Source organism: Schistocerca piceifrons, chromosome 5, assembly GCF_021461385.2.
Source record: "Schistocerca piceifrons isolate TAMUIC-IGC-003096 chromosome 5, iqSchPice1.1, whole genome shotgun sequence".
NCBI lineage: Eukaryota > Metazoa > Arthropoda > Insecta > Orthoptera > Acrididae > Schistocerca > Schistocerca piceifrons.
Window position 1 is genome coordinate 550914668 of NC_060142.1, and position 26175 is coordinate 550940842.

The 26175-nt window shown below is 38.6% G+C and overlaps 1 protein-coding gene across 1 annotated transcript in view; it reads right to left on the reverse strand.

Moving 5' to 3' along the window:
• The window catches only part of LOC124798363 (receptor-type tyrosine-protein phosphatase kappa), a 689856-nt gene that overhangs the window by 219337 nt on the left and 444344 nt on the right, over positions 1-26175 (reverse strand). Inside the window, exons 3-4 of the mRNA XM_047261733.1 lie at positions 25261-25337; positions 21377-21511 (exon numbers count right to left, since the gene is read on the reverse strand). Coding sequence (XP_047117689.1) covers positions 21377-21511; positions 25261-25337 — 212 coding nt within the window. The remainder of the gene's footprint in view (positions 1-21376; positions 21512-25260; positions 25338-26175) is intronic.

Sequence of the window (26175 nt, forward strand, 5' to 3'; positions counted from 1 at the left end):
CAGCTCCATCATCATGTTCTGCATTATCTCTTCTCCACTCTCAAAACGGGATCCTTTCAGTGGCGTCTTCAATTTTGGAAACAACCAGACATGTCTGGAGAGTAGGGAAGTTGGCAAATGGCTGTAATTCCATGTTTGGCCAAGAAATTTTGGATCGAGTGGGATGAATGTGCAGGGGCATTGTCATCATGCAGTTGCCAGTTTTTTTCCATCCACATGTCTAGTCTTTTGCGCCGAACTGCGTCACGGAGTCTCCGGAGAACACCTTGATAGTACTCCTTTGTCACTGTTTGCCCTTCCAGTGTGTATTCATGATGCACAATTCCACGGACATCAAAGAAGACAGTCAGCATCACTTTGATTTTGCTTTGCACCTGCTGCACTTTCTTAGGCCTTGGAGACTCAGGATGCTTCCATTGTGATGATTGTCTTTTTGTTTCTGAGTCATACTCGTACACCCATGACTCATCTACAGTTATCACAGTGTTCAGAAACCCAGGATCAGTGTTAGTGGTGTCCAGAAGGTGCTGTGCAATGTCAAAACGGAGGTCTTTTTGCTCCAGCAACAACAACTTGGGCACGTATTTCGCAGCCACTCTGTGCATGTTCAAATCATCACACAAAATTGCACGTGCAGAATATTTACTCACTCCAACCTCTTGGGCAATCTCCTGCACAGTCAAATGATGATCTGCATCACCAAATTTGGTGCCCTCTCAACAACAGTTGCACTCCGAGCACGGCCTGCCGGAACACTGGTCACTCTCTGCTGATGTGCGGCCATTTTTGAATCGGGTGAACCACTCCTTAATTTGTGTTACACCCATCACATCTTCTCCAAATGCCTGCTGAATCTTATTAATTGTTTCGCTTTGAGAATCAACAAGTTTTTGACAAAATTAGATGCAGTATCTTTGCTCAACACATTCAGTCATCTTGAGAGAATCAGTAATCCAATGAACACATTGTGTAGCACCTCACACAGTGACCGAGAGGCAGCAACTGACAGCCCAGAACTGACAGGCCGGAAGGCGGGGACAAAATTCACACATGCGCATAAAGGTCTCTTCTTTTACTTTGTACAGAGGTGCTGCACTATCATCTCTATTTTGTGGAGGGAAATCAAAGGCTGGATACTTTTTAGACAGACCTCGTATATGCTGGCAGCAAGCATCCCTTTCATATCAAATTCTCTCTTCCCTGAAGCTACATATCTGTGGAAGATGTATCTATTCTGGTATCAAATTCTTACACATTCATATCAAGAATTTTTCCAGCTGTGATCTCTTGTAACTATCCCACCGATCTTGTCTGCAAACATGTCTGGACAGTCTCCATCTCCCACTTTAAAAAATCTTAGATGCACACCCTCATCACTCAGTAACAGCCAGGACTTAAATGCTTCAATAAAATATTTCAGCAGGACTGTGATTTTCTCAATTTGAGCTCTAAAATAAGGTAATGTCTCACTGATATCCTTTCCACATCATTTACTGTCACTTTCTATTACCTTCATAACCTTCAACACATCTATTTTTTAAATACAATATTGCTACTCAAATTTACTTTCATATTCTGAAATATACAAGTCCTTACCACTTTGAAATATAATTCTTTTATTTTCCTACTCTCCTTTCACACTGATAGGCTGTCAGTTAGCCTGTTCTTTCTTACAGGTTATCCTCCTATTGCAGTTTTTAAAACACACTAGCTTGACTCATCTATTTGATGAGGAATTAAACACTAATCTTTGTCATTTTCTGGATTCCATGTACTAGGCACTGTAGAGCCATTTCTAAGTATAGAAAAGTCCATTCATTCTGGCCACTAATGTTTAAATTATTCTGTTCTGTCCCTCAAACCGATAATCCCCAATTCTTATCTTCTGTCTGTTATGGTAACACAATCACTTCAGATATTTACAATTTCGTACTAAGTGTTGCAAGTGTTCTGCAAACAGTTTCACAGGTTTACTGAAACTCAGTCAATCTACTCTGAAAATGAGATCTTTATCTTCATCTTAGAAAAATGGTGAGCGACTCATTTGTTAGCTAAATTTTTACACTATGACTGTAATTTTGGAGCCTATGTAGCCACAAAATTAGACACGCAAATTTCCACAATTTTCAACTATCATAAAAGGAAAATATTTATGAAGGGAAAAAGAAACCAAAAAAAAAGATGACAGGAAGAAATAAAGACATCACTAGAAATTTTGACAGACGTACCAGCAAAAGAAGAAACAAAAACATTACTAAATTAAGACTGAAGAGTAGCTAGAAGTTTTAGAAATTCATGCCTCAAAAAAGTGACCACTGAAATATTGAGGAACAACAATGTGTGTTTGAAGTTCTCTGAGACTGTAGATATTGTAATAATAAATACCAAAGAAACCCCTTGTGACAGAAAGGAATGGACATCCCTGAAAACAGCAATCATGGAATTGGACAGACAAATTTAGGCACAAAGTAACTGTGAAAAACTTTGGGCAACAGAAGAAATATTTCAACTGAGAAACAAAATGAAGGAAATACAAAAATGTCAGAAAAAGATATGAACACAGCAATATAAGACACTTGGTAATGAAAACAACAGGAAGAGAAGAGAAGCTAAAGCAAAAAGACTGCACAAAAATGGGAGAAATCAAAAAGAAATGGTCATCAGGAGGGCAGATTTAGCATACAGTAAAATCTTCTTTTCTGTATACTAAATCTGTCCTCTTGATGACCATTCCTTTTTGATTTCCCACATTTTTTGCAGTCAATTTGCTTTGAATTCTCTCCCTTCCTGTTGCTTTCATTTCCAAGTATCTTATAGTGCTGTGTTCCTATCTTTTTCTGACATTTATATATTTCCTTCCTTTTGTTTCTCTGTTGAAGTGTTACTTCTGTTGTCCAAAGGTTTTCACAGTCACTTTGTGCCCAAATTTGTCTGTCCAGTTCCATGACTGCTATTTTCTGGGATGTCCATTCCTTTCTGTTGCAAATGGTTTCTTTGGTATTTATTATGTGAAATTAAAAGTGGGGGTGTTAACATTAAGAGTCCAAAGGAATTCCATGGCTAAACACAAAAGACGGCGCATAGGTAGAAAGAGCACATTGATAGATCCTTTGCAGACCTGTAAAACTAGGCAGCAGGGATAAATAACATCCGTTTGGATTTTCTAAAAATCCTCTACTTTCAACAATGGTGTACCACAGTTTTCTATCTTTTCATAATTTCATGAATTATACATAGAACAGTGGGAGCTGTCAATTGAAACATGGCTCAACTTCTTTTTAGAATATTGCTGTTTTATTGCATTCTATTTTTCTTTGGTCAATAATTGCTGCCTTGAATGGTGGTATATGGATTGTCAGATAGGTTTGCATGCTTCATATTATCACGTAATTATCAAACATGTTTCATGTGTTGTTGCTGTTATTTGCATCATCAGTTAGACAGTATTTTACTTGACCATAATAATAATTTGGAGTTAATTCATCTTAGTAGGGTGTCACTAATGAAGAAATTTAATATATTATTGAGAACTCTTATACAAAATCTGTAAGCGAATTATTAGACTCGATGCTGATTTTCTGTCAGAGACAACTGACAATGAAGATAGCTAGACTGAGGAGGAATTTCCATTGTTAGGCCTTTCTTCATCACAAATCTCGCCCCCAAAACACTGCTTGTGCTGTTAAAAAGAATGATTTAACGTTCATTTGCATGCATGCACTGCGATGACTACAGCCGTTATGAAACACATGAAATGTATTTGTAATTGAGAATAGGGACAATCATCAGTGTCTGTGAGAATGATGACGATGAAAATAGTCTGGGACTGGTCTTTCAGCTGGCAGCAGGGATGGGATGACCTGCTGGACCTTCAACGCCTCCATCTCCAAGCCAGCTGGTGGTGTTCCAGTGAGAGACTCTCACAGTGTCCTCATCCGCTACTGCCCCCACTGTGCCCTACACCATCCTACTTCGACTGTGGAACAGAGAGACAGTGGGACTATCTCCCATGCCTACCACTGTGGAGCTCATGGAATTTGAACCAGTGCACTCTTTCCCTGGCTTGCCAGTGGCACAGTCCTCACCCCTACCTGACCACCCCAGGCTCTGCAGTCTTCCACCAGTCTGGCAGAACAAGATGTGTCGGTATGCTTCGATGGTTGATTTGTTGCTGGGGAATCTTGCACCCTCGCCAGTCCTGCAACAGAGGTAATGGCTCAAACTGGACCATTTTTGGCCCTTTGTCGCCTTTTCAGAGGGTAGAGATTTAGTATCCCTGCTGGCAGAAATAGAGATTGATGCAGGGAAGCTGCATGGTTCAAGTGGCAGATTAGAACAGAATTTTGTCATGGATGGTATGTGTGAACAATGGCTTGGGCAGAGCCACTGATCCAGGTATTTACCTGCCACCAGCAACAGGCCTGATCCACCAGTCCTGATGCTGAGAATTCGGAGTCTTGGAGAGGAAGAAAATAGTTCTTGTAACTTACATATGTACTAAAGATGTAATACTAAGTTATATACTACAGACTACATTCAAAAGACCAGGTATATAAAATCTTATCCCAAAAAGTTTCTCGAAGTCATTCATAAATCTGAATGGGTGGTATTAAAAAGAAGAACATATAACAGAACATAAAATGAAACTAAAGAAAATACTAGCTATATTAGTTAAATTTTGTTGATCAATTGATGTAGACTGCTGTGTTTATTGTTGATACAGACACTACTTGAATGCCAGTCAGGATGAGAATAGCACCAGTTGACCACCTAAAGTTTCTCTTGGAAAATATTCCCTTTTGTGTCTATGAAACGCTAGTGCTGCTCAGGCAGAATGTTTTCATTAACAAAATGAGACAAATTCTCCTCTCTCTCTACTGCAGCCAACACTTTAGTTCCTGTTGACAATACCGTAAGCTTGCAAGCAGGCATGTTTTTTGATAGCAGACTAAGTGTACATCTTCAAATGTTTATTAGACATATTACAATAGTGGATGTGCATAATTATGAAATAACACTAAAATGAAGTTTTATGTTTATCTAAGGAAGCAAAAGGAGTGTATATGCCAGTAGCATATTCTGTACTGATAATTCAGATGTTAACACAAATTATAAGAATCAAAAAGATTTAGGGAAATACAGAAGGCAACAAAGAGAATAATTTGATGCTTCTTTTAATTTTTTTTATAGTCTATGCCATCATGTTTCACATTGTGCAGTATAAGGGATAAGTACTGATTCTTTTCATTTGTGATTCAAAATGAAATTTCTTCTTTCTGAAAATTTGAGACTTAATTTTTCTGTATTGTGTAATTGGCTATCTCCTTCTTTCATGCAGTGTGATCGAAACTTAGCAAAGTAATGGAACTGCAAAGTAACTAAGTTTATTGCAGTGTTAGAGAGCTGGAAATGTGAAATGGTGTATCTTCATATTACAACATAAGATAACAACAGAAGCAGTAGTCATAGCTCATTCCTGGAGAGCAACTACAGGACTAAAACTGTGTCACAGGAGAACAATCTATACTACTACAAAGTCACTTCCCTTTTTGATGGAAGAAAGTTGATCATCAAATGTGAAAACAAGATTCTATGAAAAAAATTTTTAAAACTTGTGTTTATCATGTGATGACAGAAATAATACATTTGTTGCCTTTTGGAACCAAGGGTTCCTTCATCTGGCAAAGGTGAAGGAACAATCAGAGAGATTGTAACATTCAGCAGTTCCACAGGAAAATCATTCATACACCTGAGTCAAGAGAAACACATCAGAACAGAACAACAAATCAACTAACAATGAAATGGTAGCAGAAGATGAGATGAAAGCAGAAAAGGCTTTTCTTTTTATGCAAATGGTAGAGGTGAAATTTTATAACCCAGGGGTAAGAAACATCTTACAAATTTAAGGCAAGGCAAAAATCGGCAGCAACAGAGAATGAAAAATGTACAAGCACATAAACAACAATAAGTAGTGGTGGTGGTTGTTGGGATGTTTAAGGGGGACTAAACAGCTAAGGTCATCAGCCCCCCAATAAGTAGTTAAACAACATTCAACAGAAGGGGAGAAAAAGAAAAGCCTCAAAACATGAATGAAAAATGGAAAGGGAAGATAATTAAAACATAGAAATGATGGGAGCAATGAGGATGGCAGGTAAGGAAGAGGAGAGGATGTATAAAATGAGGTAAATGTGACACAATTGGTTGAGGCATAAGCTCAGGTCAAGTAGTTGCTTGAAACGAAACACTGTTGTAGAGGAAGTTCCCTCTGTAAACTTCTGAAGCAGTGCTGGACCAACACCAGCTACCACTTGAAAGTTTGGAGATTCTTATCTTTATGTACAAGCTGCTTTTATAATATTCTTGATTCCTATTTCCATCTAGATCCAACCTTTAACTTAATCAAGCAAGGAAAATTCAGCATGGAATAACAACAATATGAAAAGGATAGATGCTGTTCACTACACAGAAGATGCATTTACTGGCAAACAGACACACTGCAAACAGACTACTAGATATTATAAGCTTTCTGATTAAGTACTTCATCAGTCATAGACAAAACGAAACAAAACACGCGCACACACACACACACACACACACTCACTCACTCTAAGCCAGCCATTGTTGACATCATGTGCTAAGACCCAACTGTGTCTGAGATGAGCATCCATCTTTGCTGGGGTGAGAAGTCGGGCTGCAGAAGAGATGTGGGGTGAAAGACTGGGAGGGATAGTAAGGTAGGGGGTAGGGATGGGGAAAGATGCTAATGCTGCATATGGGAGAGTGCAGGGATGTTGCAGGGACAGCATAGTGTGGGTTGATAGGTGAAGTGTTGGGTGGCTGTGTGGGGCAGAGCAACCTGGAAAGGGGGGGGGGGGGGGGTATGGTGAGTGGAGGGGGAGAGATGATAGGAGAGAAGTAGAGATAGATAAATGGCTATGTAGGTGCACAGGCAGAAAAGAAGGTATGTGTAGGACTGGAATGAGAGCAGGGAAGATGCTAGGCAGGTGAAGGAAAGGACTAGTGAAGTTTACAATGCAGGGAGATTTTCCATGTGCACAGTTCAGAAAAGTTGATGTTGGTGGAAGAAATCCAGATGGTACAGATTATGAAGCAGTCAAAGTCAAGTACATAATGTTGTGCTGCATGCCCAACAAATGGTTAGTCCAGATGTCTCTTGGCCATAGTTTATCAGCGGATGGACAGCTTGTTAGTGTGAAACCATAACTTTTCCCAGTGAATTGAATGTTCAAATAACTTACGGGTTAGCTGCCAGGTGACGTTGACCACCACCGATATTTCAACAGGTGCACACCCTGCCATTCTCAAGGCACAAATGCAAGGAGGCAGAAATGTGCAAGGGAATTTAATACCTCGGTTCACAAAGGAGACATAAGGAAGATACTACACACAGAACAAGTGTCAACACAAACAAAGATAACCAACATCAGAAATATCAATAGTGACTATTAATCAACAGGTGAGGTAGCACTAATTCTGTCCTCCTGTTTTTTGATGAGAGACAGAGCCGGATTCCAAGCAGCATTTAAACAAAATCCACCATCTCTGTTTATAAGGTTGCTTGATAGTTTGATTTCAACAGCTTCCTTAATAACACTATCCCATTAGCTGGACATGCAAGCCAGAATCTCCGTGTTGTATTCCATAGGATGACCAGTGTCAAAACAATGTTCTGCAATAGTGGATTTGCTCGGCTGTTGTAAGCTTGTGTGACACTTATGTTCAATACTCAATACACCGATCTTCCACAGGCCTGATTGTCTGACCAATATATAACATGCCACAACGGCAAGGAATACGGTAGACACCAGCCTTATGCAAACCAAGATCATCTTTTACGGACGCCAACAGGGCCTTAATCTTAGAAGGTGGTCGAAAAACAAATTTCACATCATATTTCCGCATAATATGGCCAATCCTGTTGGAAATGCTTCCTGCGTAAGGCAAAAAGGCTGTAGACTTAGGTGCCACTTCGTTGCTATTGTCACTCACCCGTTGCACAGAAGGGTGATAGCATAATGCACATTTGATCTGCCTCTCACTATAACCATTCTGACAAAAGGTGACTTCGAGATGTGATAGCTCAGCTGCCAAACTTTCAAGGCCTGAGATAACGGGGGCCCTGTGAACCAAGATACGAATTACTCCTTCACGCTGAGCTGGATGGTGACAACTATCAGCTCACAGATACAAGTCAGTGTGAGTAGACTTTCTATAAATGAAATGTCCCAACATACCATCAAGTCTTCCTTCTGACCAACACCTCATGGAAGGGAAGGCATCCATTCTTTTCCACCTCCATAGTGAACTGAATATTCGGGTGGATTGAATTCAGGTGTTCCAAAAACTGGTTTAAATTCTCACTACCATGAGGCCAAACAACAAAAGTGAAAAAGACGCATGTTTCAAGGTCGCCGACTCCAATGCACGTCCCTCAAAGTCCTTCATAAACCAATTGGCCACAATAGGTGACAACAGGCTTCCCATTGCCACTCCATCAGTCTGTTTGTAGTACTGGCCATTGAACAAAAAGTAAGTAGAAGTCAGCACATGACAAAACACATTTGTTTGACAAATTGTCAAACTTAACCTCAATTAGCTACAACGAATCAGAGAGGAACATGAGTGAAAGGGGAAACCACCTCAAAACTGACTAAAATATCAGAGTCATTCAAACGTAATTCCTCCAATCGATGTAAGAAATCTGCAGAGTTCTTAATGTGGTGTTCACACCTACCTACTAGTGGGCTCAACAAACTAGCAAGATGTATAGCTACATGATATGTTGGAGCACCAATATTAGAAACAATAGGCCTCAACGGGACAACCTCTTTATGGACCTCAGGGAGGCCTATAATCTAGGTGGTACAGCACAGTAAGAATTAAGACTCTTGATAGTCTCCTTTAACAAAGAACTTTTCTTCAGGAGGTTATTAGTCTGTCTCTCAACACTCTTAGTAGGGTCAGCACCGATTCTGCGATATGCTGCATCAGAAAGTAGACACTGCATCTTTTGAATGTAATCATGCTTGTTCAACAAAACTGTGGTATTTCCCTTGTCCGCAGGTAAATAACAATATCAGAATCCATGGTGAGTGAACATAATGCAGCCGCCTCAGCTGCTGCAATGTTACACTTGGGTGGACGGGCTCCAGTCAACACACGACAAGCTTCCCTCCTAACCTCTTCCACAGGCTCTGAAGGTATTTTATAAACAGCCTATTCAATAGAACTAATAAAATCAATGACTGGCAAACTCTTAGTAGTCGGTGTGAATTTCAAATCTTTTCCCAGCAGGGACAAAGCTGTGTCGTCAAACATTTTCTTTGAGAGATTGATCGCAGAACGTCGAAAATTAAAATTAGAATTAGACACTGAGCCAAGTAAATGTTCAAACTTTGCCAAATCATGAGCAGTTACAGATTGAAATTCCCAGTTAGACTGGGACCAAGAGGCTCCATCCACCCAATCCCAAGAAAATTCAGAAACATTGGAAACCATCATTAAATGAAGCTGAAACAATTCCTTAGAAACAAAATCTAATTGATGGTGAGTATAGTGGGTCTTTTCATGAACAAGAGCTAAACCAACACGCAGCTTGATGTGATTGGTGGCATGAGAAGTAATATGATGCACAACCTTAGCAAACGTTGGAACCACACTATGATTTCGACACTTCAATAAAAACTATAATGCACATTCCAACCTTACTCTACTGCTGCAAAGTTTATCCAACATCCGCAAGCAACTATACACTTCCTCCTCGTAGAGGTAAACAATGTGAGACCTTAACTTTTCCTGGCGAATTGAATGTTCAAATAACTTATGGGTGTAACATGACAGCAGCTGATGTGGCTGCTTTATGTTCACTCAGAATGGATCCTGATATTGTTATTTTACCTGTGGACAAGGGAAATGCCACGGTTTTGTTTTGAACAAGCATGATTACATTCAAAAGATGCAGTGTCTACTTTCTGATTCGGTGTATAGCAAAATCAGTGCTGCCCTACTAAGAGTGTTGAGAGAAAGAAGGAAAGTTCTTTATCAGAGGAGACTATCAAGAGTCTTAATTCTTACTGTGCTGTACTACCTAGATTATATGGCCTCCCTAAGGTCCATAAAGAGGCTGTCTCGTTGAAACTTATTGTTTCTAATATTGGTGCTCCAACATATCGTGTAGCTAAACATCTTGCTAGTTTGTTGAGCCTACTAGCAGGTAGATGTGAACACCTCATAAGAACTCTGCAGATTTCTTACATCGATTGCAGGGATTGCATTTGAATGACTCTGATATTTTAGTCAGTTTTGAGGTGGTTTCTCTTTTCACTCGCGTTCCTCTCTCTGATTCATTGCAGCTAATTGAGGTTAAGTTTGGTGTCGAGTTAACAAATTTGTTTCGACATGTGGTGACTTCCACTTACTTTTTGTTCAATGATCGGTACTATGAACAGACTGATGGAGGGCAATGGGAAGCCGTTGTGGCCAATCGGTTTATGGAGGACCTCGAGGAATGCGATCTTTCCCATAGCTTTCAAATGGTTAGAAATTGTTTGTTGTGCAACACTTAGCATTGCTGCCATTTGATTCTGACTCAAAGTATCATCTTCATCCAATATTGCTTGCAATTCGGCATCTTCAAACTTTTTTGGTGGTCTTCCATGTTCTTCATTTCTTACATCAAAATCATTATTTCTGAACCATTGAAACCATCTTTTGCATGTTGCTTCTGATAGAGCATGATCAACATATGCCTCGACAAGCATTCGATGCGACTCTGCAGCACTTTTTTTCAAATGAAAACAAAAAAATTAATGCTTTCTGCAAATCATCACTTTCTGGTACAAAATTTGACATTATTAACACGATGGAAACATATGATGATGTTTGTTCCATGACTTGATGTACACTAAATATCTTTGACAGATGTCATACCAACAAAACAAACAAAAAATTAAGGCTCGTTCACAACCAATGTTCCCTATCGACACAGTTGTATCTTAACGCTCATTTCATACCGGTACACCTGGTATATCTTTGTCACATCATGTTCTATGGTCTTGGCATCATTTACATCATATTAATGCTGTCTCTGGAATAATTAGAGGTCTAAAGATTGTCCTTTTGGTTTGGCTGTCCAGTTTCAGTAATCAGAGTGGAGCTGTGATTGCATAAACAGTTTGTTCAATATATTGTACAACATCTGACATCACTTTTTGTCACATTAAGTCTTTGCTCCTTTACAGCAACCTTCTCCAGTACTTTGTAAGTCCAGTCACTGAGGATTACAATTTTTCCATTTTACTTATTATTGATGACCAGCTTAGTGCCTACTGCTTCGCTCATGCAGACTGTATGGTCCGCACATATTTTGTTTTTCTTTAATCGAATTTTTAAGTTGTTCATAAATTGCAACGGCTTTTAAACTTTTCACATTAATTAAGGCCATAGAGGCATGGTCTTTTCTGCATGTATTTATGACCAGAGAGCAGTTCTGGAGGCTGGAGTCCCAGGCTTCTATTAATCATGCTTTTTGCTTTCTTGTAATGATACTTCCATAGAAACTTTCATCTCCTAACTCATATTCTCTCTCTCTCTCTCTCTCTCTCTCTCTCTCTCTCTCTCTCTCTCTCTCTCTCTCTCTCTCTCTCCCCCCCCCCCCCCCCCTCGTTCACAACAAATGTTCCCTAGCAACACAGACACATATTTTCATAAAACATTCCGTTCCCTATTTCACTCCCTTAGTGGCTGAATTTCCAGAAACACTAAAATTCATATTTTTTTTCAGTTGGAACTGAGAAGTCGAATGCCAATTTTCATACATGTGGCTTTAAAAAACCTTTACAATTTCTTTAATAATGATTTATTTTCAAAAACAACTTTCACCAACTATTTCAGCCCATTTGTGATTAAATTTATGAAAATGCTGTAACATGTATTTGTTTATTTTTCACCAAGAAACCAAATACCAATTTTTGTAGGACATACCTCAAAATTACCTTAATAGCGATATATTTTCAAAAACCTTTCATCCCCTATTTCACGCCCTTAGGGATGAAACTGACAAAATCCCTTTTTAAATTACATCTACAATATAAGATCATCCCTCTCTGTAAATTTCAAGTTCCTGTTCTTAGTGGTTTGGGATGGGCAATGATGAGACAGCCGGCCGGTGTGGCCGAGCAGTTCTAGGCGCTTCAGTCTGGAACCGCTACGGTCACAGGTTCGAACCCTGCCTCGGGCATGGATGTGTGTGATGTCCTTAGGTTAGTTAGGTTTAAGTAGTTCTAAGTTCTAGGGGACTGATGACCTCAGCTGTTAAGTCCCATAGTGCTCAGAGCCATTTGAACCAATAATGAGACAGTGAGTGAATCAGTCAGTTGCCTTTTATATACAGATCACAACTCCTCAAGACATCACCTAAAGTACTACATGCCTCAAAATTCAATTGCATTGGAAATCTTACTCACTTCCTGCAACAAACTGGTTTCTGATATTTTTTTCTTTGTTGAAGGTCAAATAATTATTTCATTCTGCAGTACCTATGTTTGACAATGGCATTAATAAAAATTCAGTGATTCATCTCACACAAATTCCTTCACTGTACTACTAATTGAAAATTACTTGATGCAGTGATCAGTGAGTTATGGGTGCTCTGTTCTGGAAAGTTTATTCTGTTATCTTCATCACTGTTGGTATTTATCTGGTGTAAGAAGTCTGAATTATTGATCAAATAATTAATGGCAGAAGAGGCACTAGATGAAAATTAAGGGACTCTAAAAACAATTACATAAACTGTGACTTCAGTTGAAACAGACATATAAAGATTGTTATGTTCAAAATAAAAAAAAGGTATAGGGTGATTATGGCAGAAAAGTTCTGACAGAATGTAAATATTTTAGGAGTAAAGGATACCACTCACCAGAAAGTAGAAGCATTGAGTCATCGACACGCAGACAAAAAAAGAAAGAAAATACACATTTGTACTCTAATATGAAAAATGATTCATATTGAAACTAGGATGTTTTCTTTCTTTTTTGTGTTCATGTTGATGTCTTGAAGCTTTAGATAACATGAGTGGAATATCTACAAAGTGTGGAGGTTGTTGTACCTATGTGAAACAAAATTATCCATATAATATTCGAAGTAATCTACGTGCAATCAGTGAAGAGAAACATTTTGAGTTAACTGCAAGAGAATTAAGGGACCAAGACAAGGGTAAAAAATTAACTATTTTATGTTTATACAGATCTCTACCAGAGATATGAATATCTTTTTATATAAACTAAATCAAGTTCTTCATATGATATCAACTCCAAAGGGCAACATCCTCGTACATGGAGTCTCAAATATAACAATTTGCTTCTCACCACACAGCAGAGATGCTGAGTTGCAGATAGGCACAACGAAAAGACTGTCACAAATAAGCTTTCAGCCAGTATGGTCTTCATCAAAAATAGACAACGCACACACACACACACACACACCACACACACACACACACACACACACACGACCGCAGTCTCTGGCAACTGAAGCCACAGTGTGGCTTCAACTGCTAGAGACTGCATTCACGTGTATGTGAGTTGCGTTTGCGCGAGCAAGCAAGCGCGCGCGCGCGCCTGTGTGCGTGTGTGTGTGTGTGTGTGTGTGTGTGTGTGTATTTTTGACGAAGGCCATATTGGTCAAAAGTTTATTTGCGACTCTTTTCGTTGTGCCTATCTGCGACTCAGCATCTCTGCTATACAGTGAGTAACAACTTTCCTTTCCACAATATTGTTACATTCCATTCTGGATTTTCCATTTGACTTAAATATCCTGATCCTACCTGTAACATTTCCTTATGCATAACTCGGTGTTTCAAATTAGTGTCAATGGCTAATAGTGCAACAAGAATAACAGATCAAACAAATAGCAGCTCAAACATAGGAAGCAGTATACACAGAAGTAGATGAAAGTGAAAAATTCAAAAACTTCATGACTCTGTTCAAACTAAAAATTGAAGGGAGTTTGCCTAAAGTATTATGTCCACTATCTACAGTAGAACAAAACCAATTGGCAACGAAAGGCAACAAGAAATCATCTCAAACACTGCAGTATTCAGTTCCATTAAAAACAGCCAACCTAATCCACCTTTCTCACATTTTTATAAATGGTATAGGCAAACATACAGGAAAGTGATGCTTGCAGCAAAGAAAGCTCATAATTCCAAACTGATACTCACTACTAAAAACAAAAACAAGGCAGTATAAAAGATTGTAAGCAGGAAACAGGTACCAGAAAGATGAATAAATTAAACATAAAAATCAAATACAAAGGGAATTGAATAAAAGAGGCAAAAGATATGGCAAGCCATATAAAGGACTACTTTAGCAGCATAGGTACAAAATTACAGGAAAAACTCTGAACAGCCCTTTATCTCAAAAAGCTAAACAAATGTATAACATGTTCAATGGTACTACTGCCCACCATAAAGGAGGAAGTCTATAAAGCAATTCACATACAGAAAAACAAAATTTCAGCAGGTTTGGATGAAATACCAATTTGTCTGATTAAGAACTGTATAGAGAGCCTACCATCAGCATTAGCTGACAGAGGCAATGTTACCTCACCTGCTAGTTCATAGTCTCACTATCGATATCTCTGACTTTGGTCATCTTTGGTGGCACTAAAGTGCGCGTCATATATCTTGGCGGCCGAGTTTAGGTTCGTTCTGCGCATCTGACGTCACAAAACATAGTCAGCCAATGAACAGAGAACGACGTTGCCAGATCTCGACAGCAGTGCAGAGCACGGACGAGTGTCTTCAGTTTTAGAAACGTTCAGTCATAAATAAAGTAATAGAACAAAAGCAATGTTTTGATAGCAGAAAAAGCATTCTTTATACCAATTGCTTCATATTCTATTAATTAATTAAACCAAACAAGCAATAAGACTCCTAATTCAGGCGATAGCAAGGAAAGGTGTTTGTTTCAATCTCACGAACTGCTTTTTCCCAATAAAGAACAGCGGTAATTGTTTATTTCCTGTTGTACTTCGACGAAGCGTTAGTAATTCATAGTCATACCAACAGTGTTTATAAGTAATTGCGTGAGGTGTTAGAGTCCTTATGGAGATACACTGTTTGATGAGCTGAGGTAGCGGAACGGTTAAGGTGTTGGGCTGCCAAGTGAAAGGTTATGAGTTCAAACCTTGGGCGGTGCTTAATATTTTCTTTATTTAAAAACAATATTGGAGTGCCTTACTTCACGAATTTTATTTGTTTGAATGAAATTTCTAGTGCTTTGCCTCTTCATTAACTTTTTCGCTGCTGCAGACACGTGCTCCCCGCATTCCGTGCTGTGCGCGATTTTGTCATCACTGCACTTCTCGCCTGTGCAGATGCATGGTGTTCCCACTGCTTTGACCCACTTATCATTCGATTTCACAAAAACTATTTGGCCAAAAAATTTGATTTTTACACGTCTTCTTGCCTGATACCTTCCCACCATAAATGACTTAATTTTGTTTTGATGTGCAGCATTAAATGTAGTAAACCATTGCACGAAATTTTGAAGAGTTTGCAGAGGTAAAAGTCCATAGCGTATACTTTCCGTATGGTCAATTTTAGTTTCCACAATGTTGAGAATGAAATGTGGACAAGATACCTAAATTTCATATAATATTAACTGTGTAACAATATCTCATTTAATTTAAGTACTACATAGGTGTCGTATGTAATATTGAGAAATATTCCGTCTTTCGCAACTGTAATAAAAGTTTTATATACACACGGCGCGTTTGGCTTTATTTTAAAGCACTTCCATCGGTGAAAGGTATGGCACATACACAATGGTATTCATGTTCTATTTCTTGTTTTTGTTCCACAGTCGCAGTTTTACCAATGGTATTGAAATATATCCCTCTTCTGCAACTGTAATAAGCGACTTATTTAGACCAGACGCGTTTCTCTCTTTTGAAGCATCATAAGAGGACTGTATTTTGTGTCCTCCATTGCCAAGTCACCTTTCATAGTTTTGTGCTGCGGTAGCACAATATTCAACGTTTGTGTTGGCTCATCAGTGTTTTAGCAAATAAATGCCGTTTGTGTGTGCCACACACAAAATTATATTTGACATAGCTCTGAGCACTTCTCTGACAGACGGTGTATTCAAGTCCTAATGTTTTTGTAAGTCCACAGTTTTGTTTAATGTATTTTGTCTACTTCCTTTAGATTGATTGAAGTGCTTTAAAATAAAGCCAAACGTGCCCAGTGTAAGTAAAACTTTTGTTACAGTCGCGAAAGGTGGAATATTTCTCAATATTACATACGACACTTATGTGGTACTTAAATTAAATGAAATATATAGGTATCTTGCCCACATTTCATTCTCAACATTGTGGCAACTAAAATCAACCATACGGAAAGTGTACTCTATGGACTGTACCTCTGCAAACTCTTCAAAATTTCGTGCAAAGGTTTACTATATTTAATGCTGCATAATAACTGCACTGAACATCGAAACAAAATTAAATCATTTATGGGGGGAAGGTATCAGTCAAGAAGATAGGTAAAAATCTAATTTTTGAGCCAAATAGTTTTTGTGGAATCGAATGATAAAGAGTGTCAAAGCAGTCGGAACACAATGTGTCTGCACAGGCGAGCAGTGCAGTGACAAAATCGCCCACAGCGCGGAATGCAGGGAGCACGTCTTTGTAGCAGCGAAAGGGTTAATGCGGCCATGATGGCTTTACTTCATGAACTGCGCGCTCCCCCCTAAACGTAAGCTTGCGAACTATGCTATACTATGGCGCTGCTTCTATTGGCGCGTGCGTCGTGTGCAACTGGCAACGCAGCAATCTCCCGCGTCTGGGCCGGCATGCGCGAGCCGCCGAGATAAAAGAATTCAACTATAGTGTTCAGTGTGTGTGTGTGTGTGTGTGTGTGTGTGTGTGTGTGTGTGTGTGATTTTTCCTGCATTAGACCAAGAACCGAGGTTTTAAATTTGCCTGTACATTGCTTGTCTGTTGCAGTATGCCTCGAAAATGGCGGGAGTGTGCTCCGCCGAAATATCAGCGGTTGCTGTTAATACTACCTGGCTGAATTCCCGTAAAAGTTGTTTGAAAATTGTATATGCCAGGAGAAACTCAGGTCTCACATTGTTTACTTATGGGGAGGAAATGTATCGGTGTTTTCAAAAGTTGGGTAAACTTCATAGCTGTCAAGTTAGACTGCAATGTGCTTACTGAGGTGTTGTGATGAAAATCATGTCCCAACATTGAGATTGGTTGGACGGTGCCTCATGGACTCAAGCAGGCTGGGAATACAATTCTGTCACTACCTGGCATTTGGAAAAGTTTGAGCATTTTCATCACTCGGAATCTGATGTTATATGTCGATGTTCTGTGATAAATCTCTCAGAGAAATCTTTTGACGACACAACCTTATCCATGCTTGGGAAGGGTTTAAATTTTGCACCCACACCAAAGAGTTTGCCGGTAGTGATTTTATTAGTCCAGTTGAACAGGCAGTTTGCAAACTTCCTCCTGACGCTGCAGAGGAGGTTAGGAGGGATGCATGCCATGTGTAAACTAGGGCTCGTCCACCGAAGAGTAATGTAACAGCAGCAGAGAGGGCTGCTTTATGCTCACTCAAAGTTAATTCTGACATTGTTATTTCACCTGCGGACAAGGGCAATGCCGCTGTTGTTTTAAACAAATAGGATTATGTACAAAAGGTGCAACATTTATTATCTGACTCAGCGTATTGCAGAATTGATGCTGACCCCACAAAAACTGTTGAGAGAAAGACCAACAGCCTTCTGAAGGAAAGTGGTTTGTCGCAGGACACTATCAAGAGTCTTTAACACCTATAGTGCTGCTCCCCCTAGATTATATGGCCTTTCAAAGGTACATAAGGAAGGGGTTCCTTTCCAACCTATAGTGAGTAATATCAGTGCACCAACATATTGTGTAGCCAAGCATCTTGCTTCTCTGTTGAGTCCACAAGTTGGTTCGTGTGTTCATCATATCAGGAACTCAGCTAATTTCTTATGTTTTTGGAGTGACTGTGGTTGAATGAATCTGATATTTTAGTAAGTTTTGATGTGGTCTCTCTCTCCACTCGTGTTCCTCTGTCTGATTCATTGCAGTTAATTGAGGTTAGGTTTGGTGCCGAATTAACTAATCTCTTTTGGCATGTGTTGACAATCACCTACGTTTTATTCAATGACCAGTATTACGAACAGACAGGTGGAGTTGCAATGGCTAGTCCGTTGTCTCCTGTTATTGCAAATTTGTTTATGGGAGTCTTTGAGGAAAGTGCATTGGAATCATAACCTTTGAAACCTACCTGTTTCTTCAGAATGTGCATGATACCTTTGTTGTTTGGCCTCATGGTAGGGAGAATTTGAATGCCTTTCTAGAACATCTGAACTCGATCCACCTGAACATTTGTTTTACGATGGAGGTGGAAGAGGATGGTTGTCTTCCCTTTCTTGACGTTTTGGTTAGGAGGAAGGATGATGGATCATTGGGACATGCAGTTTACAGGAAACATACTCACACTGACTTGTTTTTACAGACTAATAGTTGTCACCATCCGGCTCAGCATGAAGCGGTACACCGTACCTTGGTACACAGGGCACATGTCATTTCCAACACTGAGACTTTGCCAGCTGAGCTGTCCCATCTTGAAACTACGTTTCCTCAAAATGGTTATAGTGAAAGACAGACAGAATGTGCATTGCACTATCAACCAACTGTGCATTTGGTGATTGATGATGATGCTGATTCTGACACATTCTTGCCTTACGAAGGAAGCACTTCTAAGATCGGTCTTATTTTAAGGAAATATGATGTGAAATGCATTTTCCAACCTCCATCTAAGATTAGAGTGCTTTTGGGTTCCATTAAGGATGATCTTTGTTTGCATAAGGCAGGTGTATATTGCATTCCTTGTAGCTTTGGCATGGCATATACTGGTCAAACTACCAGGACTGTGGAGGACCGATGTACTGAGCATAAACGGCACACACAATTACAGCACCCAAGTAGATCTGCTTTTGCCAAACATAGGTTGGATACTGGTCACCCTATGTTATACAACAGCACTGAGATATTGGCATGCACGTCCAGCTATTGGGACAGTGTTATTAAGGAGGCAGTTGAGATTAAATTAGCGAGCAACCTTGTAAACAGGGATGGAGGTTTTTGTTTAAACTCTGTTTGGAATCCTGCTCTTTCCTTAGTCAAAAAACAGAGGGACAGAGTCTCAACTGCTAGTTCATAGTCTCATTATCTATATCTCCAACTTTGGTGATCTTTGGTGGAACCAGTATTCAGTGTGTGTGTGTGTGTGTGTGTGTGTGTGTGTGTGTGTGTGTGTGTTTTATCTTTTCTGCATTAGTCCGAGAACCGAGGTTTTAAATTTGCTTGTATATCGCCTGTCCGTTGCAGTTTGCCTTGAAAATGGCAAGGTGTGCTCTCGCTGAAATATTGGCGGTTGCTGTTAATACTATCTGGCTGAATTCCCGTAAGTTGTTTGAAAATTGTGTATGCCAGGTGAAACTCGGGTCTCTAATTATAAATAAATCCTTCATCCTTTACTACTTAAAATATGCTAAATTACTGCCTCCCTTCAAAAAATATGACACTGAAAATATAGAAAATTATAGGCCTCTCTCACCAATCTCTTGCTCTGAAAAAATAATAAAAAGCATGGTAAAAGATAGACTTATGATATAAATACAACTTCCTTCCCACTGACCAGTTCAGTTTCCAATCAGGGGATAAGGGGATTATTCCTTGATCTAAATAAAGTTTTCGACACAGTTGATCACAAAATACTATTAAATATGCTAGATGAACTGGGAATAAAGGTGGGGGGGGGGGGGGGGGGTTGACAAGTGATTTCAGTCATATCTAGATAATAGAGTGTAGATCACTGAGATTACACATACATCAAGTAGCTCCAAATATACTGAAAAACATTCTTCTGACCCCAAATATATAAATATAGGGATACCGCAAGGTAGTGTGCTGGGTCCAGTACTGTTCCTAATTTACATAAATGATTTCCCACAAAGTGTGGAGCATGGACAAATAATATTGTTCACAGATGACACAAATGTACAGATCACTGCCAAATCACTAGAAGCACTAAGAGAGAAAGTTGAAGAAACACTTAGGAGCATATACGAATGGGCAATAAATGATAAAGTCACTCTTAATTAAAGAAAGTAAGCACTACAAACTTTTACAGAAACAAAAGCCAGATTACAACAACCTGAAAATAAATAATGAAGTTATACAATGTGTGGAAAACATAAAACTTGTGGGAATGCATTTGACTGTGGGAAGAACATGTAAAAATACTTAGTAATAGAATCCCTCCAGCACGCTATGCCCTTCGAATTTTTACATCAATATACAATATTTCATGTATCAGGTCAGCGTATTTTGCTTATATTCATTCAGTTATTAGCTGTGGCATAATTTTTTGGGGAGTGACTACAATAAATATTCAGGCTGTACAGACTGCAAAAAAGAGCAATAGATATAATGACCAAAACTGGAAAAACAGATCACTGCCTCAAACATTTTAAAATGCTGGAAATATTAACCGTGCATTGCGAATATAATTTTCAGAGTGTTATGTATTCTAAAAAAAATATTGACCACTATGTTCAAAATGGCTTAGTACATGATTCTGAAACCATAAACTGTTATAATTTGCATCTGAACAGAAAAAAACAAAGTTAAAGCTCAGCAGAGTTTATTATACAATGCTATAATAAGATACTATCTACTCTCTCAAAACAAAACTGAAAGATAATTTACAAAATAAAAGTCTTTACATGTCAATGGAGTACTAAAATTAAAAACAGGTTAGCTATTAGAAGAAGTACTGTTTATAATGTGTACATAGAAATACTAATTAACTAAGACTGTAAAAAAAAATGTAATTAGATTTTTAAAAAATCATTGCCAATTCCTGTATGAGCAATTAATCTTAAGCCATAAAAATTCCAATGTTTTACATAACGAAATCCATATGACATGGTCTGTTTCATAGATTAATAAAGCAATCAATCAATTAAATGACAAAAATCACAGCTACGAAAAAAACATTCACAAAAATCTATTAAGTGATATGTGCATATCATTTCTAGTTTAGAACACAGACAAAAAAGGTAAATAACCACATGAAGAGAATGATATTTTCTCAAATCACTGAAAAAAAAAACTGTGCATTTAAGGCCCCAATAACTTTTCAGTGAAGTTGCCACTGTCACAAAACACTCACGTCTTAGGCCTAATGTCCTGACATCTCCCTTACTTTACAGCACAAGGAGCTGCTTAAGGCTACTCTCTCACTTACTCGAATGAAGTCAAATGTTTTTGTGAGCATAACTATGCAGCAGGCATTTTCCTGCCACACCATCCGCCAGAAGTCAGTCACTGTCACCTCTGTTGGACCTTGACACACTATGTATGCATTTGGTTTGAGCAAGCTCTGCAACAAAAGAATAAAATCAAGAAATAAGTAAGAGATATCATCAACATCACTTCATAGTAGAAAATTTACATGTAACACAGAACTTTGTGACCTATGTAGCAACAATATGTCATCTGTGTAACAGCTTCTTATTTGTCTGAGCTGATGTTGAATTGTATGAAAATTTTTAAACAACAACTTTTTATTGGAGGCATGCAGCAGATATAACACATAGGAGATCATCGGTATGTTACACTCATTGGATAAACAGATTTATAAATATAATACAATAGGAGAAATGAAACCAGCAACAAAAAGTAATGAAACTGGAACAGAAATAGAAGGATGGAGGACTAGAAGCAGAGGTAGGATAACAGGGACAAAAGGAGAGATTGAGGAATGAGACAGTAGAACTGCTGTATGTACTGAACCTGCTGAATGAGCCATTGTCATATGAGTGGTTCCAAGATATCATTATCTTCAAAACAAGAATTAAGGTTTAGCATTTCATCAAAAACGTGATCATTAGACACAAGGGGGAGGAGGAGCTGTGGGCATAGGTGATGCAAGTTATAAAGCAGCTTTGGTACCAAATTGTAATGAGCAGAGTTTGTTGCAACCGAGTTGTTTATTTCTACGATCAGTGGACACTAGATGGTTTTCATGTCCACACAGATTTCTGCACAATAGTTACAGTAGACCTGGTGGACGACATGACTGTTCCCTTAAGTTTCCCTGATTTTGATGGAGTAAGAGATAGTGGTGAAAATCTAATCAAAAGTAGTTTGCAGTGTTATGACCTATGGGGAGCAGTGTTACAAGCTGGGACAGTATACAGATTAACTGCAAGATTACAAAGGATAGATAAGTAGGATAATACCAATGAATGGAGATGCAATGTTGGGAGCGACGTAAGGGAAGGATATTTTCGTTAAAGGGCACAATAACAAATGATCATAATTTTGGAGGGGGATGTGGTAGAACTTTTATGTTTGGAGTGGAAGTGCATCATGAAGGGCAAGTTTCTTTTGTAGTTTGTGAAATGTGGCACAGGAACAGGAAGGAAGGATGCTTATGTTTTAACATCCTGTCAATGAAGAGATCATAAGAGATGGAGCACAAATTCAGATAGGACAATGGGTGGGAAGGGAATCTATTACATCCTTTTCAAAGGGAACCATTCCAGAATTTATATTATTCAATCTTCAAAAAAGAAAAACAAAGAAAGAAAGAAAAAAGAAAAATATGGCCAGACAGGGATTTGAACCACACTCCTCCAAAGGTTGAGCTTGGTACGTTAACTACTGCTCCACTATGCTTGGTATCCAAGAACTGTCAAGACAGTTTAAGGATATGGCATGGATGCTGAATTTCAGGATAAGATATAAAGAACACATCTTTTTAGCATGGAATATATTTTTAGTGTCCAAAGTCCGTCAAGATATAGAAGGGACAGTTTCAAATAATAATTAATATCAACGGATCTGCTTTATATGGAGGTTTACTTTAAATCATTGGCAATATAAGTAGAATAAGGAAGTGCACACCAAATTATAAGGGAAGTACCCTAAGACAAACTTGCAAAACTACTACAAGTGTTGGGCGTCATTACTGAAATTTAAATACACAAAATATGCACTATACACCTATGATGCACAGCTTCCCATTGGTAATGAAAGTTATAGCTATCCTCATAGGCAAAATACAGGTTGGTGTGAACACTACATTGCTATCTCAGGCATAATCTTATCAGAAGAGGTTTGCTTTAATCTTTCTTTGATCTTCTAACTGATTTAGCCAGCCAGATACCTGGAGGGAGGGGGAGAGGCAGGGGGGGGGGGGGGGGGGGAGGGCATGGGAGTGGCACAGTTCACTATGCGCTCTTATCCAAAGTGCAAACTGTTGTAATTTTCAGTTTTGACAAATCATTGCCAAAGGTAAAATAACAATGAGTGAAAAAAAAAAAAAAAAAAACACAACCTAAGTTCACCTGGGGGTTGAGCTACAGACTTTGGATTCACAGTCTAGCAACTGCCAACAGAGCCATCTAGCCTCATTATAGTGGTACAAAATGCGAAAACTAAGTTTTGCGGAATTTATTTACACATACAAACATTAAGTACTGGTACTGGTTAAATGAGTACTATTCTTTGATTCGTAGGTGTGAGACATGGAACTACAAAAGCATTTAACTATGTCCAGACCTATCAACAGATGAATATGATTTACATAAATTGAGAGACTACTTTTATTTAAAATGATTATAGGCTAAAATGTATTAGAAATGAATATAAAAAACTACTGCAATACTGACATTTATGGCAAATTCATCATACCACTTTTATCATGATGGAAGATATGAGTTGTACTACATCCACTTCCTGCATGCCAAAATCGCTCAGTACAGTGCAGGATTCCACTATGACTGATAAATGTTTACCATGGTCATATGGCAGACTTCATTTCATTTGTAGGGTACAGGGACAATGTAGGAACTCTACAAATGCAATTTTTTACAAAAGACACACGTTAACCTATCATAAAATATTGTTCCAGTGTGTGGGGCCATTAAAGTAGGACTAACAGGCAATAGTGAACATGCAGAAAGAAGGGCAGCACAAATGGTCACAGGTTTGTTTGACTAATGGGTAAGCAATATGGAAATTCTGAAAAACTTGAACTGTCAGACTCTTTAAGTTAAATACCAACTATCCCACAAAATCCCATTCAAAAAGGACTGAGAAACAGTATTACACGAGGAATCTAGAAATACACTATAGCCCCCAAAATATCACTCCAAAAGACAGCATATAGACCTGCATAACTGCTGTGTGGGCAGAGGCATTCAAGCTTTCCATCCTTGTCAGACGAACTGACTAAGAAGAAAACCTAATACGTGATATAATGAGAAAGTACCCTCTGCCACATGCTACAGGCAAATGCCGGGATGGTTCCTTTGACAGGGTACGGCTGACTTCCTTCCCCACCCTTCCCTAATCCAATGAGACCGATGACCTCACTGTTTGGTCTCTTCACCCAACTCAGTTCAATCCAATCCCTCTGCCACACACTTCAAAATTGATGGCAGGATATGGGTGTAGAAGCAGATCAATTAAAAATGACGCTGAAGACATTTGACAAATGTTATTTTGGGTTTTCACAATAAACACCGTATCTCCTCTTGAATGGAAAATATTCTCACTCTGTAACAATTTCATTTCTTAATCCCAGACATTACATTGGCACAATTTTGAGACAACAGATGATAAGCGTCCAGGTGCCAGTGAATGAATAGCACTAAAAATATCCCATACTGTGGAAATCAACATGCAATCTTGATACTCCACAAAGATTTTTAAAAAAGGCTAGAATATATGAATGAAAATAAGCAGAGTTTATTTCCTTTGTGAAACTACTCAGTCTTCACCCTCTACCAGTAAATTAAGAAATTGTGCAGAAGACTTTGTCCAGTGTCAATAATAGACAAAAAAATATATGATGCTGCAACTACCAGGGAAAAGGGGAAGACAATGTACCAGAGGTAGTTTTGGCTTGGGGATGATGTAATGAGGATGGAGGTGGCATCTTTGCCAAAAAAAATATCACCTGCAGCAGAATGATCAAGCACAGCCACCAGTTTTTTTTTCCTTTTGGCAACAGCCATTATTTCCCTGTGCATTGAAACTGATACGTACAACAAATGATGCTTATAACACAATAATTAGACAAAATATTTTTGTTCTTTCATACTAAGTACCTGTACTCACATCTATGTATGAGGCATTTATGTAATCCGAATCTGGAACATCATCCAGTTGATCTAGGACCACTCGGTTGTAGTCATCTGAAAGAGTGATTATGTTTGGTATCAAATACAGCTCAGTTCCTTCAAGACTTTACTAAACTAAGAGTATATTAACTAAATCTAGTTTACATGTCTCACAGTAAAGCAAAATTAAAGAGAAAATGAAATATCAGCCCTAAAACAGTAAACCAGTTTTTGTCCTCCCCTCTCTATTTCCTGCATAAACTTATTTCTAATAGGTAAATATTACTTGTCACAATATAAATTTGAGACATGTATATTGGAAGACAAAATTCATTAGCCGAATCTTCATCCTTTATATGAAGTCTCTTCATGTAATCCACATTTTGAATGTAGTATAACACTGATGTAGTCTTCGATCCAAAAACTGGTTTGATGCAACTCTCCACAACAGTCTATTCTTTGTAGATCTCTTTATCTTTGCATAATCACTCACTCACTCATTCATTCATTCTTTTTTTCCATAAATCCCATCAATGAGAACAACATACATGGATACGGAATGAGTCAAGGTACCAATTAAAAAAGTCCATTTACATGAATGTATTGTGGCTTGCCAATTCATGTACTGGTTCACTAGAAAATTACAGGCACCAGGGGGTGGAGCTATAAAATTATTTTAGAGTATGTTGACACCCAGAGGCCTTTTTGAAGAAATGAGCCATGGACTCACATATGCAGTACAGCTGAAAAGCAAGCCTGTGTGCGTGTGCGTGTGCGTGTGTGTGTGTGTGTGTGAGCAAGGTGTTGCTGACTCAACTGTCCTCACTTTGATTCCCCATCTGTTTTAACTCATTCCGTTCATCTGTCTGCAGCTTACAATGCCTCAGTTCTGCCAATATTGGCTCACTTGCTT